Source organism: Morus notabilis, unplaced genomic scaffold (genome assembly GCF_000414095.1).
Source record: "Morus notabilis unplaced genomic scaffold, ASM41409v2 Scaffold650, whole genome shotgun sequence".
NCBI classification, from domain to species: domain Eukaryota; kingdom Viridiplantae; phylum Streptophyta; class Magnoliopsida; order Rosales; family Moraceae; genus Morus; species Morus notabilis.
Genome location: NW_010358427.1, coordinates 54,458 through 71,420, shown reverse-complemented (window position 1 = coordinate 71,420; position 16,963 = coordinate 54,458). Strand labels below are relative to the sequence as shown.

General features: G+C 40.5%; 1 protein-coding gene and 2 non-coding genes across 5 annotated transcripts in view; 1 reads left to right on the top strand and 2 right to left on the bottom strand.

The window, feature by feature from the left end:
* The window catches only part of LOC21392410 (metal tolerance protein 2), an 18,148-nt gene extending 4,165 nt beyond the window's left edge, over positions 1-13,983 (top strand). For 2 of the 3 annotated variants that reach the window (XM_024161946.1, XM_024161945.1), the window contains 6 exons: positions 247-331; positions 1,794-1,856; positions 1,958-2,063; positions 13,080-13,225; positions 13,374-13,465; positions 13,559-13,983. In XM_024161946.1, coding sequence (XP_024017714.1) covers positions 247-331; positions 1,794-1,856; positions 1,958-2,063; positions 13,080-13,225; positions 13,374-13,465; positions 13,559-13,679 — 613 coding nt within the window. In that variant the 3' untranslated portion in view covers positions 13,680-13,983. The other variant, XM_024161947.1, reaches the window with a different exon arrangement.
* A 462-nt stretch (positions 13,984-14,445) lies between these two features.
* LOC112090504 lies at positions 14,446-14,523 on the bottom strand. Its single transcript, XR_002901675.1, has one exon. It is a non-coding gene; the product is annotated as a small nucleolar RNA Z155 (small nucleolar RNA).
* Positions 14,524-14,637: 114 nt separating this feature from the next.
* LOC112090503 lies at positions 14,638-14,738 on the bottom strand. Its single transcript, XR_002901674.1, has one exon. It is a non-coding gene; the product is annotated as a small nucleolar RNA R41 (small nucleolar RNA).
* Between the last annotated feature and the right edge of the window lie 2,225 nt (positions 14,739-16,963).

Below are 16,963 nucleotides of genomic sequence, written 5' to 3'. Positions count from 1 at the left end.
AGTTCAGCAGTCTTTATGCTTTTAAATTTAGTGGTCAGCCACGGTCACATGCTGGGGTAGAACTATAGATCACTAGCAAAGCTCGGACTCCAATTTATAAACTTGTGTTGTTAATCCTAAAGTGCACAATGCTTTTAACAAAACCATTTTGGGATATTTAGTATAAGTGTTTTTCATACAATTTTTTTCGAGTTTATTATATGTTTTCCTATCTTATGTCTATTTCAACTTTCAACCCGTTTTTAGCGTCATGGAACTGGTGGATGCTGCAATCCCATCGAAACAATTGGATCCTATTAAAGAAGCAATACTACAAGTTGAAGGTGTAAAGGTATGCACTAGATGCCTTTATAGATGTGCAACTAGGTTCTTGTAACATGTTAGATGCTTAGATGTCATGAGAGGCATTTGCTTTACCCCTGCTAATGTAGTCAAAGACTTAAGCTTTAGTAATTGGGAAGAAAACAAGCTTAAAGATACCTTTCTTCTTGATTCTGTTTCTATCTGGTTTGTGCTGTCCTCCTGCTTTTCAACTTGCAGGAGTATAGATAGTTACATGTGTGTATTCTAATGCTTTCTTCGACTGGATTGGATTGGACATTCCAACTTGAATTCAATATGCTTGTTTATTTTTTACACGTCCAGTTAGTTTGTGTGTGTGTGTATTTTGTCAATAGGCGATGTGTTTACTTGATATTAAGTTGTTAACTAACTATATTTACGTTTCTATATTTCTTCATTTTATATAGTTTGGTGTAGCTCTAGGGAGATGTCAGGCCTCCGGTGAGAAAGGTCTACACCAGGAGGACCAAGGGTGGTCTGGTGGGAGACTCAGGCCCAAATGGAATGGAAGAAAGGGGTTTGGGGGTCAAGACAGGCCCATCTGGGAATACGGGTCTGGCTAAGGAAGGGGAAGCTGACGTGGGAAGTTAGTTAGAGAATCTGAGTGGTATTTGAAGGGAGGAACGAGTGCTGAGAGGGGATCGTTTTTTGGCTAGAGCTGGTTGTTAGGAGGTTGTGGGATGCTTGAAAATCCCTCTATATCCCTTTCATTTTTCTGTGATTTCCATTTCCTTGCTGAGCTTCCAGTCAAGCTCATTTCTGTATTCCGGTGACTAGTTCTAATAATAACACTATTCAGTGATTTTCCTTCCCTTCATAATCGTAAACTCTAGTTGTTAAGGCCAGGATCCTATCAGGAGACAAGTTCTTTTTCAAGTTAATCCTGTGAACACAGGAATGTTAACATGCAAGCCTAAGCTTAATAGAGATAAGGTGGAATATCTCTAGAAACCCTATTAGAAACAATGAAAGAACTAGTATGTGAACTAGTTCTAGAGATATTCTGCCTTAGATCTCTATTGGGCTTGGGTTTGCATATGCTAATTCTTGTGGACCTCTCAGTAGGATTCGAACCCAGATGAAGTTCTGACCATCTGTCAGAGAAAAAAGAACGAATGGATCTTGTACGATTCCCAAGAACAAGAAATTCTTCGATTTCTTCCGGAAGCAGATGATTATTCATCTGCTTCTCACGTTCCGTGAATAGCCGGGACATTGAGGAATATCCAGAAAGACATTTAGTTCGCATACTGGTTTTCTCTTGATAGTTTGCTAGATTTTATATGCTATTTCTAAGTTGGGCAATTGAAAAATATTATCATCAAAGATAGTCTTGATTTATTTAGGTGTGATACGTTTCCATCAGTTTGGTGGGTGCTAAATAAGCTTAAGAATATTATTTTGCATCTACTTTTTGATTATTTGTGAAATTACTTCCAAACTTTTTCTAGGCATGCCATCGCTTGAGGGGAAGACGGGCTGGTTCATCTCTATATCTTGATGTGCATATTGAGGTTGGTTCTTCTCCAGTTCTATACCGTTAAAACTTTGAGCCTGCGACCCCAACATCTATGTGAAATTTATGAAGAGCTTATTTTTTCCTTTTTCCTTGCAGGTTGATCCCTTTTGTAGTGTTAGTGCTGCACATGATATTGGTGAAAGTGTCCGTCATCAAATTCACGATTCCCATCCTGAAGTGGCTGAAGTTTTCATACACATCGGTAAAAATGTTTTTTTTTTTTTTTATCAACTTTTTTTGTTCATAAAGTTTAAGGAATAAATTCAGAAAATTAGAGAGATTACCAAGTGGTATAGTATATATTTTATGCTAGCAAAAATATTGTGATTTAAGTTTTATTGGTAGATAAATAACTTTATTCACTAAGAGGAAAAAGTGACTTTATACTGATAGGTTTTAGAGAAGAATCAATTGGGATTAGGGCTGAATTAGGGCTTATTATTATTAATCAAATCAACTGAAAGACAAATCTTGACCTACAATTCGAGAGGTAGGTCAATCTCTCCAAAACTCCTAATTATTCCTAATAACTTGACTAGACTCAGCATAAACCTAATTAACTTGCTAATGCCCTCTTTATACTAAAACCCTAAATCCATAAAATACCAAAAGACTAATCTACCCCCCTAACCCTACGCCTAACATAAGTCTGTAGGGGCTTGGGCTTAACATTACTCCCCTCCCAATGAGACACCTTGTCCTCAAGGTGGAACAAAGGAAACTGCTCCTGAATCAAGTCAAACAGTTCCCACGTCGTTTCATAGTCTGGCAAATCCTTCCATCTAATTAGCACCACTTTATTGCCCGATTGTCCTAACTGCCCTTGGCGCACGCCTTCTAAAGCAGCTGGTTCCAACACAACCTCCATATCTTCAGTCAACGTAGGCGGTAGTAAAGGAGAGGGTGTATGGTCTCCAATAGCTTGTCTCAATTAAGACACATGAAACACCGGATGAAACACCGAAGAGGGTGGCAACCTCAAACGATAAGCCACCTATCCAATCCTTTCTATAATCTCGTAAGGCCCAAAATACCGAGGAGAGAGTTTCTCATTCCTCTGCCACACCAAGGTCTTCTGCCGATATGGTCAAAGCTTCAAGTATACCCGGTCCCCCACCGCAAATTGTACATCCCTCCTATGACCCTCAGCCTGCTTCTTCATAATCTGCTGAGCCTTAGACAAATGCCTCTTCAACTCTTCCAACATTCTATCCCTTTCTTCCAAGTACTGATCCACTTGTGACACAGGTGTCGTGCTATGCCCATAATGCACCAAATGCGGCGGGTCTCGTCCATATAAGATCTTAAAAGGAGTGGTCTGTGAATCAGTATGGTAAGAGGTATTGTACCTGTAAGAAATGGAAGATAGAAAATACTTTTATTCCTACATAGTTTTAGAGAAAATGTACAGAGATTATATAGGCTTAGTGAGGTCTAATGTAATCCCTAAAACAGAGAAACAAAATCTGTAAATAAGGAAACAATACAAAGTCAACTATCCTCTCCTAATAACCGGATTTTCTCCCCCTCAAGTTGGTGCATAGATATTGATCATACCCAACTTGCTTACACATGAGTCAAATGACTGTCTCTGTAACCCTTTGGTAAAGGCGTCAGCAATTTGTTGAGTGGTTGGTATGAATGGTACACAAATGACTCCATCTTCAAGTTTCTCCTTTATGAAGTGCCTGTCAATTTCTACATGCTTCGTACGATCATGTTGAACTGGGTTATTAGCAATACTGATAGCCGCCTTGTTATCATAGAATAGTTTCATGGGTAGTTCCACAGGTTCATGGAGGTCTTTTAGCACCTTCTTCAGCCAGAGTATCTCACAGATTCCTTGAGCCATTGCCCTATATTCTGCTTCCGCACTACTCCTGGCTACCATGCTTTGTTTTTTGCTTCTCCACGTTACCAAATTTCCCCATAGAAAAGTACAATATCCAGAAGTGGACTTCTATCAGTCACGGAACCTGCCCAGTCAGCATCAGTATAGACTTCAATCCTTCGTTGATCACTTTTCTGGAAAAATAATCCTTTTCCAGGAGTTCCTTTTAAATATCCCAGAATTCTGTAAACAGCTTCCAAGTGTTCTTCATAAGGAGCATGCATGAACTGGCTTACCATGCTAACGGCAAAAGAGATATCTGGTCGAGTGTGGGATAAATAGATCAGCTTTCCCACTAGACGTTGATATCGACCTGTATCAACCGGAACTCCTTCCCTGACCTCTCCAAGTTTTGAGTTAGGCTCCATAGGGGTATATGAAAGTTTGCATCCACTCATACCGGTTTCTTCTAAGAGATCTAGAATATACTTCCTTTGAGAAATTACCCTGCCCTTTTTTGATCTAGCAATTTCCATTCCAAGAAAATATCTAAGATAACCTAGATCTTTAATCTCAAATTCGGTTGAGAGATTCGTCTTCAACTTGTTCATTTCCTCAGTGTCATCACTAGTGAGAACGATATCATCCACATACACAATCAATACCGCAATTCTACTTTCTGCAGAAATATTTATGAACAGAGTGTGATCTGACTGCCCCTGTAAAAACCCTTGAGACTTTACAAACCTTGCAAATCTGTCGAACCAGGCTCTCGGAGATTGTTTAAGTCCATATAGAGACTTTTTCAATTTGCAAATCTTATTCCCGAAACTATCACTGAAACCTGGGGGAGCCTCCATGTATACTTCCTCTTCTAAGTCTTCATTAAGAAAGGCATTCTTGACATCTAGCTGATGAAGAGACCAATCTAGATTAACTGCAACAGAAAGTAACACTCTTACTGTATTCAACTTAGCAACTGGTGAAAAGGTTTCTGAGTAATCAATTTCGTAGGTTTGTGTAAACCCCTTGACAACCAACCGAGCTTTGTATCTTTCAAGAGATCCATCAGAATTGTACTTCACGGTGAACACCCATTTGCACCCAACTGGTGTTTTCCCTTCTGGACGATCTACTTTCTCCCAAGTTTTATTCTTCTCAAGAGCTCTCATCTCCTCAAGGACTGCCTCCCTCCACTCAAGAACTTCTAGAGCATCCTGTATATTCTTTGGAATTGCAACAAAAGACAATTTTGAGGTAAATGCCCTAAATGATGGGGACAGACTCTCATAGGATAGAAAAGTATACAACGGATGTTTAGTACATGTCCTAGTGCCTTTCCTAAGAGCAATGGGAAGATTCAAATTTTCATCTGACTCTGGAATAGAACTTGGTTCAGAAGACTCAGACTCAATAGGAATAGGATTAGACTTACTTGACTGATCTTCAACCTCTGGATTTGTTCCCAGGTTAGATTCTTGGCCATGCTCCAAGTCGTCGGTCTTTTTCTGCTGTCCTGGATACTTCCTCGAATAGACTTTCCCTTTAAAGCGATGTCCATCTTGCCTCGCACACATCTCGCTTCCTTCCTGAGTTTGATTTTGTAATGGCACAAAAGGTTGATTCCCATTATTTGAGATATCTTCATTTTCAATGTTTACCATGGTCTCAGATTCATTGGTTTTTTTTCTTTCCTCGGGTAAAAAATCTTCCAATAGCCAATTAAAAGATGAAGAATCTTCACTAGATGTCTCCCCCCGAAGATGAGTTTTACAAAAGAAAGGTTTGTCTTCAAAGAAGGTAACATCCATAGAGATAAAATTTTTTTTTTGGATATTGGATCAAAACATTTGTATCCTTTTTGAGTTGAAGGGTAACCAACGAAAACACATTTTCTTGCTCTAGGGTCAAGTTTTCCGCGATTGATATCATGAACATGTACAAATGCAGTACAACCAAAAACTTTAAGGGGAAGATCGTGTGAGAGCCGAGAGAGGAAGGAAAGTGTTCCTTAAAACAATTTAAAGGGGTTTGAAATTTTAAGATTTTCGAAGGCATTCTATTAATCAGATAGGTAGATGTGAGAACAGCTTCACCCCATAAATATTTAGGAACATTATTAGAAAGCATTAAAGACCTTGTTACCTCTAAAAGATGTTTATTTTTCCTCTCGGCAACCCCATTTTGTTGTGGAGTGTAGCTTTGGTGGACAATACCATTTTGCTCGAAAAAATTCCCTAGGATTTCATTTAAATACTCTTTGCCATTGTCACTCTTGAAAACTTGAATCTGAGTTTGAAATTGTGTTTGAATCATTTTATAAAAGGTTTTAAACACATTTTCAGCTTCTGATTTTTCATGGAGTAAAAACACCCATGTGATCCTAGTATGGTCATCAATGAATGTGATGAACCATCTTTTTCCAGTGATTGTCCTTATTCTTGAAGGTCCCTACACATCACTATGAATTACAGAAAAAGGTTTTGTGGGCTTGTAGGGTTGTGCCGGAAAGTAAGTGCGACGGTGCTTGGCAAGTTCACAAATTTCACAAATTTCACATTGAAATGAAGATGGATTTTTATTCAAAAACAACTTTGGAAATAGATGTCTCAAATAATAGAAACTTGGATGTCCTAACCTAAAATGCCATAACATAATTTTATTCTCATTAGGAATTGAAATAGAATTGAGGCAACTTCTCTGAGATTGCCTATTCTAGTCGTATCCATCTTCAAGTAGATATAGACCTTCAACTTGCTTAGCATTGCCAATCGTCTTCCCCGTGATCAAATCCTGAAATTGACAACCGGAAGAGGAAAAATTAGACTGACACGTTTGATCAATGGTTATTTTACTGATCGACAACAAATTACATGACAACTTGGGAACATGAAGAACATTATGGAGTGTTAACAAAGGAGAGATAACAATTGATCCTTTCCTGGCTACAACTGAGAAAGAACCATCCGCTATTTTGACTTTTTGATTTCCTGCACAAGGGTTATATGAAGAAAAAAATTCTGATGATCCGGTCATATGATCCGTTACTCCGGAATCGACTATCCAAGAATCTTTTGAATTGACACTTAGACACGACGCTATTAGATGATTACTTTTCTGAACCCGAGAACAATAAGGATTTGAATCATTGAGATTTTGAGACTGGAGAAGTTTACAGATTTGCTCTATATGTTCCTTTGTGAACGACGGCATTCCAGAGGTAGCTTCGGGCCTTGATTTAGAAACATTGGCTTGAGAGGCACGGATATCTCCAGGTGTTTTCTTCTTCCAGTTGCTTGGTTTGCCATGGATTTACCAGCTTGTCTCCCGAGTATGCCATGGTCGTTTACAATGATCACACCAAGGCTTCGTTTTGCTATTCTTGTCCTCTCCTTCAGCCCTGGCCCCTTTGGACATAAGTGCAGAACTTTCTGCCTTCGATTCTTTTTTTCCAATCATCACCTGCTGCCTTTTTTCTTCTCTTCTAACTTCAGAGAAAACTTCCCGAATGGATGGCACTGGCTTTCTCCCCAAAATCCTGCCTCTAACCTCATCTAAATCTTGATGTAGCCCTGCAAGAAAGACACAAACACGGTCATTCTCTTCCCTTTTCTTGTGCCGGATGCTGTCATTTGGGCACTCCCAATCGTCTTCATAGCATAGGTCTAACTCCTGCCACAAAGTTACAAGTTCATTGTAGAATACTGTAACATTGTTTTGCCTTCCATAGCTTGGTCTTTAACTTGAAAATCTGAGACGAATTCTCAATATTCGAGTACATCTTACGTACAGCTTCCCAAACGTCCTTGGCTGTTGGCAGAAACATATGTGGCTTCCCAATGGTTGGCTCCATCGAATTAATCAACCAAGTCGTGACGAGAATTCTCGGATCTCCACGCTGCCATGTTTCGGTCTCCTGCAGCCGGTCTTGTAATTTCCCCTGTCAAATGGCCGAGTTTCCCTCTGCCATCAATAGCAAGCTTCACCGATTGAGCCCACTCCAAGTAGTTCCTGCCATTTAATTTATGGCTGGGCAATTGGAAGGACATGCTTGAACTGAAGAAATCGTCAGCACCGTTCTTTGCTCCTCCGCTAATTGCTGGCCCTCTTGAACCTGATTGCACATTCTCTGATGAGGCATCGGAACTCACTGCACTTGGACTGTCACCCGCTGTAGAGGAGTCTCTCTTTTGACCGGTCATTGCTAGTCTATAATCCATTTTTAGACTGCGGAAATAGGAGAAGGAATAAAGGGGAATTGAAAGGTTGCAGATGAAGGAATAGAGTGCTGCGGATGAAGGAATGGAAGGCTGAAATTTCAAGAAAGAGCCGTGGCTTTGATACCATGTAAGAAATGGAAGATAGAAAATACTTTTATTCCTACATAGTTTTAGAGAAAATGTACAGAGATTATATAGGCTCACTGAGGTCTAATGTAATCCCTAAAATAGAGAAACAAAATCTGTAAATAAGGAAACAATACAAAGTCAACTATCCTCTCCTAATAACCGGATTTTCTCCCTCCTAATATCCGGTCATACACCTATTCCACAGCTCATACTTTCCTAATTTACCGACAGTACCAATACTCAGCCCACGCTAACCACTTTGCCCACTGCTTGGGTGTATCTGACACAAAACACCGCAGATAAGTCTCTACACTGCAATTGACTACCTTAGTCTGCCCGTCGGTCTGCGGATGATAAGCCGTGCTCCTTTTCAACACCATCCCCTGCATCTTAAACAACTCTGAAAAAATGGCTCAAAAAGGCCTTATCCTGGCCCGCCACAATCGACCCTAGAATCCCATGTAAATGCACCACCTCTCGCATAAAGGCCGCCACCACTGTCACCGCGGTATAAGGGTGTCGCAAGGGTATGAAGGGAGCATACTTACTTAGACGGTCAACCACCACCAAAACTGTAAACCCATCCGACTGAGGCAACCCCTCAATGAAATCGATTGTCACCTCCTCCCAAACCTTATCCGGTAGCGATAAAGGTTGCAGTAACCATCTGGTACTATTGCTTGGTGGTATTTGTGACGCTGACACACATCGCACCTGGCTACCATGTCCTCCGCATCCTTCTTCATTCCCACCCAATACAACTTAGCTGCCAAGCGCCGGTAAGTCTTAAGAACCCCGGAGTGCCCCAACCGCACTCCCATGAAACTTCTGCAGTAACCTCGGTATATGGGGCGATGTTCTCGGAAAAACGAGACGCCCCTGGTATAATAATCGTTGCCCCTCCAAAGAATAGCCCGGATATGTAGTCTCCCTCACGCTAATGCAGTCTGGATCTTCTCCAACCCCTCGTCCACCTTAATATCTCGCAACAGCGCCTCCCAATTCATCACCAATAGCACCGATAACGCTACCAACTGCGGCTCCTCCACCCGTCTCGACAAGGCATCTGCTGCCTTATTCTCCAACCCCAGGCGATACTATATCTCAAAGTCATACCCCAATAGCTTAGACTGCCAACGCTGGTGTTCCTCAGTCACCAGCCGTTGCTCCAACAGAAACTTGAGACTCCGCTGATCCGTTCGGATAATGAAGCGTCACCCCAATAAGTATAGCCTCCACTTTTGTACGGCTAACACAATTGCCATTAGTTCGCGCTCATAAACTGACTTGAGCCGTGCCCGTGCGGTTAACACTTGGCTGAAAGAAGTGATTGGTTGCTGGTTCTGCATGAGGACTGCCCCTAGCCCGTACCCCGAAGCATCCGTCTCCACAATAAAGGGTTGGCTAAAGTCCGGTAGCCAACACTGGCACACTGGTCATGGCCCGTTTTAGCTTCTCGAAAGTCTGAGTCGCCGCTTCCCCCCACCAGAAGCTGTCCTTCAATTGCTCCATCAGGGGCCACGCTATGGTGCTATACCCCTTCACAAACTTCTGATAGTACCCAGTGAGCCCCAGAAATCCCCTCAACTCCTTCAGCGTCTTAGGTAATGGCCACTCCAGCATCATTGCCACCTTAGACTGGTCTGTTGAAACCCCCTCAGCTGACACAACATGCCCCAAATACTCCACCCTCGCCTGAGCAAACAAACACTTCTTCCGATTGGCAAACAACTGATGTTTTTGTAACTCAGTCAACACTATCTCCAAATGGCTCACATGATTCTCCAGAGAACTACTGTAGACTAAGATGTCATCAAAGAAAACCAAGACAAACTTCTGTAGATAAGGTTGAAATACTTTATTCATCAATGACTGAAAAGTGGCTGGAGCATTCGTGAGGCCAAACGGCATGATCGGGAATTCGTAATGTCCCTCATGAGTTCGAAATGCAGTCTTATGCACATCCTCTGGCCGCATCTGAATCTAGTGATATCCCGACTTCAAGTCAATCTTTGTGAACACCGCTACTCCATGCAACTCATCCAACAACTCATCAATCACTGGAATAGGAAATTTATCCAGCACTGTCTCCTTGTTCAGGGCTCAATAGTTGATGCAAAATCTCCAATTCCTATCTTTTTTCTTCACCAACAAAATCGGGCTCGAAAACGGACTCACGCTCGGTTGTATGATCCCTGCCTCCACCATCTCCTTGACCAGCCTCTCAATCTCATCCTTCTATATTTGTGGATAGCGATATGGGCGGACACTAACGGGTGAGTCCCCTTCCTTAAGCACGATCGTTTGCTCGTGATCCCGCTGTGGGGGTAGCCCCTCCGGCATCCGGAAAACCCCTTCAAAGCTCCTCAACAGCTGTTGACCCTGCTATGGAATCATCTTGTTTGTGTCTCTCTGCTCTCCTTTGAGGTTATGCAACTCGATCAAAAATTCGCTCCCCATGTCCTGAATCGCCTTCACCATAGTCTTGAGCGACACCAGAGTTTTGCATAGACTCGGGTTGCCCCGCAGAACCACTGCTTGATCCCCCAACTGAAACTCCATTGTCAACAACTTCCAATTTACCCTCATCTCTCCCAATGACTGTAACCACTTTATCCCCAAGATGACATATGTACTTCATAAATCCAAGGGAAGGAAATCCTCCAACACCTGAACTCCCTGTATCCTCAAGATCAATCCTCTACATATTCCCCTACTCTTCTCCACCAATCCAGTACCTATGACCACCCAAAAATCGCCGGTGTCTGTCAAATGGAGGCCCAATCTGTCTACTACTCGATTGGAGATAAAATTGTGGGTAGCTCCACTATCCACCAACACCACCACATCCTGTTCGCCGATACTCCCCTTTAACTTCATGGTGTGGTTCGGTGTAAATCCCACTACCGAATTAAGTGAAACTTCGGCCACGTTAAGGTGAAGATGCTCCTCCTCCAACATCTCTTCTTCCTCGGCTTCTTCCCCGCCTTCCTCATCATCACACACAGTCAGGACTTGTAGTGTTCGGTCCTTACGTCAGTGTCCCGGGAAAATTTCTCATCGCATCGAAAGCACAACCCCTTCGCCCTCTTGTCCTGAATCTCTGCCTCAGTGAGGCGTTTGAAAGCACTCCCGGACGTGCCCCACTAACCCGATCCTTTTGGGGCTCTCTCCGAAATCCCAACGTTTGAGTTTTCTGTCCTGCCGGTGGTGTGCTGTTTCGGTATGAAAAACCGACTAAATTGCTCCTATTGACTCACTCCGCTGCATTCTTATCCTCAATCATTTGTGCTAACTCCATCATTTTTCCTAACCCTCTCGGTCTCAGCAAACGCAGCGCCGCTCGGATCTCTGGCTTCAGTCCCTTCATAAAATTCCCCTCCAACACCGCTTATGAGATTTACCCTACACTGCCCGATAACAGCTCAAATTTCTCCCTATACTCCATGACCGTCCTATCCTGGGTCAGGACAAAAAACTGTTCGTGTAGATCCCCCTCTTGAGTGGCTCAAAACCTCTCCAACAGTCGGTCCTTAAATTCACCCCACGACCTCAATGGTTGTCGTTGTTCTCGCCCCTCCAAAGATAAAGCCGCCGCCATCAGTTTTTCCCTCTCTGAGAGTCCATTGATGGTGAAATAGCGCTCTACCCTATACACCCATCCATATGCATTCTCACCTTCGAAAATGGGCATTTTCAGCTTCCTTGCCCTAGAATCCGCCCCAAATTAGGTCTGCCCCGCCCAATTTCGCGCCATTGGAGGCCTCCAACCTCCCGATTCTCCTCCACTCTCCATAAATCCGGAAGACCCAGCCGAAAATCCTCCTTGCCCAGCCCCAAATTGAGCTGATAACCCTTGCCCAGCAGCAATCCCGTCATATCCGCTTCCCCTCTCACCGGAAACCCCTCCCGGCTGTACTCCCCTAAATCTGCCCTGCCCAGGCCCGAATCTTCCCTGCCCAGGCCCGGATCCGCCCTGCCCAAGCCCGGAATCACCCCAAAACGGCGTTGAGACGCCGTGCCCAGCCACCCCCTGCCCTGGCGCGCCCTAAGGCGGCGCCGAAATGCCGGACCCCGACGCCCATAGCCGTAAGCCGCCTCCTCCAGCAGCGAAACCCTCTGATCCGCTGCCCCCAGCCGCGACCAAGCCTCCCCTGCCACACCCAACGTCGAGGAAAGTCCCCCCAAGTCGTACGTCCCCTGGGCCGACCTCTGTGCCAGTAGATCTGCTGCGGGCTGTTGCCTCTGGCCGTGCGAAACTTACGGTTTCTGGCTCCCCTCCCCCTGCGTCGTCGCCGACACTGGGTTCCGTATCGCTGGACCCCTCTCCCGCTGCGCCACCATGGCTCGTTGCTGTTGTCGGTGGTGGGTTGAGGTGGAGCTCCATTAATTTCAGCAACATGGCCTCAAGGGACGAAAACTGTTGTTGGACGGTGTTAAATCGCTCGTCAATGGTGGTCTTGAGCGATCTAACCTCTGTTTTTAATTTCTCTTCAAGCCCGTCCACCTTCGCTACCATTGTCCTAGAATTTTGCTCTGATATCAATTTGATAGGTTTTAGAGAAGAATCAATTGAGATTATGACTGAATTATGGCTTATTATTATTAATCAAATCAACTAAAAGACAAATCCTGACCTACAATTCGAGATGTAGGCCAATCTCTCTAGAACTCCTAATTATTCTTAGTAACTTGATAAAACTCAGCATAAACTTAATTAACTTGCTAATGCCATCTTTATACTAAAGTTTTAAATCTATAAAATACCAAAAGACTAATCTGTCCTCCTAACCCTACGCTTAACATAAGTCTGTAGGCGCTTGGGCTTTAACATATACCAACTAGAAGTTTGGTGGTCTGGAGTACAACATAAATAAAACCTATATCCTCATTTACACAGAATATTCAAGAGACGAAAGTATTTCTTCCGTGTGGATTTGTACCACAGAGTCGGAAAAACAATCAGTGAACTCTGAATGTGTCGAAAACTTCACAATCCGCGTCTTTATAGTTTCCATGACTTCCAATTTGCTTCCAGATCCAGCAATTTCGGAAATTTCCCCCAGTGCAGTGGACCAGAAAGAAAGCTCCACAAGAAGCCAGTGCCAGTGCGAGAAAAGTTCTGTAAAAGACGGGGACATTGAAGAAGCTGTTTCTAGCATTATCTCGTCGAAGTTTCCAGAGGTATGTTCCATCCATCCATTTCTGGCAGGAAAATTCATAAAAGACCCCCCCGTTGGTCATTTAATCAGCTTTCATAAAATAGACGTATTGAAATGAAAAAAAGTGTTTGGTCCTGTGGAGTAACAAATCAACTGTCACCATGCTTTAGAGTATGGTTGTCGAGCGCATTACACGACACTCGTTGCAAGGAAAAGTTCTCCTCCAAATTGAGGTTTCTATGCCCTCAGACATGTTGATTCAGTAAGGATTTTTTAGTTGAAAGTTTGAAACTCTGTTCAGTTTACAGTCATATATTTACTTTACGTTGTTTTAGTAATATCTGTCCATTTCCAGGGATGCAATGGATGTGGCAAAAACGGCAGAACAGGAGATTTTGAAAGCAAATCCAGATATTATACATGTCGGCATTCAGCTTCGTTTGGGGAACCCAATTCCGCAATTTAACCACGACTAGCACCAATGCAAATAGTCGAGATTCTTACTCTGTTTTTGTGACATCATTATATTCCCTCATTTAATTTACAACTAGTATTTAAAGCAAAGAGTAGGAGATTTTTCTCAATAAGATGTTGATTGTATACCAAGGACTGACTTCAGCTTGAGTATATCACTGTATAATAAGCAAAACCTCGAATGATCCATGTGAAGAGATACTTGCACATTTTTGTTGCAAGTTTTTGTAACATGAATGAAATGACGTTGTTTGTTTCCCTTTTTACCCTTTCTAATAAAATGGAGATTAATTTTTTCTGGGAAAATGGTGGTTCTGTTAGAATCAGTATTCATTTACTTGTTTTTCCACCCCATTAGTGAATTCCTGTGTTCAACACCACAATGGTCGAGTTTGTTAAAGTTAAATCACCAATGAAATTCTTTCATCCATTTGAGCTCCAACGGCCAAAAAAAAAAAAAAGAATTCAGTCATGTTTGTTTAAAACACCAATGAAATTCTTTCATAAATTTGAGCTCCAACGACCCAAAAAAAAAAAAATCAATGAAAGTTGTCAAGACGTTCGACGAGCTAGAAAGGTAGAAAACGCAAAGAAAAATCCGTTTAAACATTAGAAGACATAAAAAAAAAACGAGCTGAAGAGGAAAAGTAATTAGTTAAAGCAAATACATTTAATCCAAAATTCACTTAGTTCAGAGTCATAAACACCCAATGAAGAAAAAAAGACAAAAAATTCTAAAAAAAAAAAAAAGAGAAAAATCTTAGGAACCATTGATCAGATAATTGTAGTCTGAACATTTTTAGTCAACACCATGTAATTTCGGAACAATGCATCATCATCTCAATGGCCACAACCATATTAAAACAAATACTGAATCAAACAAATAAACAACACACAAAAGAAAAAAACAATCAGAGTAAGAAAGAATTTTAAAAAAAGAATCTTGAAAGGAGAAAGAGATTGAGGGCTCAGAAGGATCCATTGGTGTTTTTGTAATCAAAAGGGAAAAGATTAGAATTTCCCTCAGAAAATAGGTAGTTTATCAACATCACTGCCTCAAATCTCTTGATGAATAAAAAGAATAACCAAACAAAAAACTTTAGATTCAACGACAATCGAAAACAATAACAACGAAAGGTGATCAAGAGAGGGGAAAAGACTATCTTTGAATTCATGTGTTTGTAAGGCTGAAATTGTGTTTATATAGAAGCAGCGTCCCAATTAGGGTTAGGGCTTTGTAATTCTTGGCTTGGCTGCCGAGTTGTAGACGATGTAAAAGGTTCATCTTAAATTACAAATTTACCCTTCGAACCCGTTTCTAGCGGGTACGGGTGCTTGTCGGTTGTTGCGGCCTGGTCCATAAGTAATGGACCCTCTTTTCTAATGGGCATGTGGTATGCACTTTGTGCGGCCCATATAGTATACATTCTTTACACGTAGAAAACTTCAAATAGTAAAGTTTAGATATAGCGAAGTTTTTAAAATAATGATTAATGTCGTTATCATTGTGATAATTGTTATGTTATTTTTGCTGTATTTGTAAATATTTTAAAATTTTATTAAATTTCAACTAAAAATTATAAATTCTTGTCACGTATTGCAATAAATAACAGGATTTGAAATTGGTTGTAATAACAAATAATTAACAGGTTTAGTACTCAAAGAAAAAAAAATTGAGAATTACAGCAAATAACAATTATTAGAAACATATGATAGGAAATTAGAATCACGTCAATATGACTGTTTTGGGGAAGAAAACGGACGTGGAGGCATTTTGAAGATTGATTTTTTTTTTGTTTATGTAAAATATACTAAATTTCTATACCCAAAATTTATACTATTAACTTTTACATCCCTTCCAAAATATGTTTGACTCCCTTGGTTTTTTTCTTGGCTTTTGACTTCATCCTCCCTTCTGCAGCTACATTGCGGAGATTTTCTCCTTTTTCATTTCAAAAAATTGTGTCACTTAATTGGGAAATTAACTTTGCACAAGCTCTAAAAAAGCCAAATTTAATAGTGGAATGAAACGTTAGCTTTTGAGTGTGTTTACCAGATTGTAAAAGAATATAATTGAAAGGCAAGAGAATATAGTAAATAGTAAATTATGAAATTAAATTAAATAAATAACATATTTTAATACTATTTAGAATAAATAATAGTTTACATGATAAATGAATCATTTATTGTGCAAATAGTTCATTAACGGTTAGTAAAAAAAAAATTTTCATGTAAATTTTCTTTATATGATTGGTAAAAAGATTTTTTATTTCAAGTAAATAAAGATTTTAAGATTTTTTACGAATAAGTTATTTTTTTACCAATCGTAGTTGAATCATTTACACAGTAAATGATTCATTTACCACTTATGCTACTATTTATTTTAAAAAGTTTAAAAATATGCTATTCACTTAATTTAATTTCAAAAATATGCTATTTACTATAATTTCTCTTGAAAGGTAATAAGATTGGAAATACAAGTAAAAGAAAAATAGAGATCATTGATTTTATTTTAGTGTTTACTTATTTATTAGATGGTAGAATGAGAAACAATCAAAATCCCTCTTTAAAGTTTATTTAAGTTAAAGTTAGTTATCTTATCGATATAATTACTGTAATGTTCTTTTAAATGATCAAATAATTAGGAATTTGCAGACAGTAACATTCTCTACACTCATTTCTTAATTCTTATATTTTGTGAAACCTACTAAACTCTCATTTCTAACTTTATAAATAAATACATGATAAGATGAGAAATAGTATGAATCTTCTTTTTTTTTTTTCCCTTTATTGTTAAGCAGACGCGCCCTTGTAGAATGCATAGTTCGAGCTAATAACCCAAAGCATTCAACTTCTAACTAAATTCATTATCAAAAGTTATTAGAGAGATTGTAATATATCTCTTAATTTAGATCACACATTTTTTAGACTGTTAAAACACGCATATCAACAGTTTAGAGAAAAAAAATCCGCCGCAGCGCGTTTATTGCGTTGCAACGGATGAGACAACACCAAATGGTGATGTCTACGCTGTCAAACCTATACTGCGCACTGCAGCGCCTCTGCTACATCAATTTTGCTGCCAAACTCGCTACAACGGATGTTTTATCCGCTGCAGCGGGGTTTCTTTATAGAAAAAATGTGTTTTGTGTGTGATTTGTAATTTGAAATGTTTCGAACTATTTCATCCATTGGTGATATGTTTTTACACATATCTGAACACTTATTAGCAATAGATATAACTGTTGTAATAGATGTATTAATCCATGAAGAGATACCTTTACAT